The 1,054-nt window shown below is 45.9% G+C and overlaps 1 protein-coding gene across 1 annotated transcript in view; it reads left to right on the plus strand.

The window, feature by feature from the left end:
• Positions 1–526: 526 nt before the first annotated feature.
• The window catches only part of SLC10A3 (solute carrier family 10 member 3), a 2,437-nt gene continuing 1,909 nt past the window's right edge, over positions 527–1,054 (plus strand). Inside the window, exon 1 of the mRNA XM_015815119.2 lies at positions 527–935. Within this exon, the coding sequence (XP_015670605.2) occupies positions 675–935 (261 nt within the window). The 5' untranslated portion in view covers positions 527–674. The remainder of the gene's footprint in view (positions 936–1,054) is intronic.

A 1,054-nucleotide genomic window follows, 5' to 3' on the forward strand; every position in this document is an offset into this window, starting at 1 on the left:
AAAAGGAGTCAGGAATCAATGCTTTTCTTTTCCCCTTTAATAATAATAATAATAATAAAGTTGGAAGGGACCTTGGAGGTCATCGAGTCCAACCCCTGCTCAGGCAGGAACCCTACACCATTTCAGACAAATGGCTGTCCAGTCTCTTCTTAAAAACTTCCAGTGTTGGAGCATTCACCGCTTCTGGAGGCAGGTTGTTCCATTGGTTAATTGTTCTAACTGTCAGGAAGTTTCTCCTTAGTTCTAAGTTGCTTCTCTCCTTTCTTCCCCCTTTCCTCCCATATTTTCCCCTTCTTTTCATTTTTCTTTGTACTTCTGTATTTTATATTTTGATAAACTAATAAAACATTCAGAGGTGAGAAATGCAGTTTGTATTATGTCAGCCCCAGCTGCAGATCCAGAATGTCCTGCCTGGATGAAGTGATTTAGCCTTTACTTCACTAGCCCTCTGCCTTCACTGCATAAATTATTGTGTGACTGTGCCTCATCGTCCTCACTTCTCATCCCCCTTCTCTGTTTAGGTGGAAGGTCTTCCTAGAAATGCATCAGAGGTGCCTATGGATCTGAGGTCAAGAGCATGACCCCTGCTGAATGAACAAAATGCCCATGATGCTGGAGCAAGGAGAGCCCTAATGGAATGAGCCCACAGCATACCTTTGTCAGCCTTCTCCACCATGTCTGGGACACACATTCTCTTCCTCCTCTTCCTCAAACTTTTCGTAACTGGCTGGACCCAGGGAGCAACAGTCAGTGCCCCTTTTCTGAATGTTGGAGATGGAACAGTTTTGGAATTCAATTTCCCCGAGCATAGCCAGGGTGTTTTGTTGGTGAAGTGCCAATATCCGGGATCAGATACCTGGCTGAGTGTATCTTCACTGGAGCCTACCGTGGTAGTCATAGAGAATGTCAGTGCCTCCTGGGGAGGAGGCTTTACAGTCAGATTCCAGTCTGGCTTGGCTGGTCTGGCCCCATTGCAACTGAGATTGTTGGAACAGAATCGCCTCATTGAGGAACGAGCTGATTTCCGGATTCGGGTTGACACTTCTGACCTGGA

Source organism: Protobothrops mucrosquamatus, unplaced genomic scaffold (assembly GCF_001527695.2).
Source record: "Protobothrops mucrosquamatus isolate PMUCROS unplaced genomic scaffold, P.Mucros_1.0 scaffold315, whole genome shotgun sequence".
Taxonomy (NCBI): domain Eukaryota; kingdom Metazoa; phylum Chordata; class Lepidosauria; order Squamata; family Viperidae; genus Protobothrops; species Protobothrops mucrosquamatus.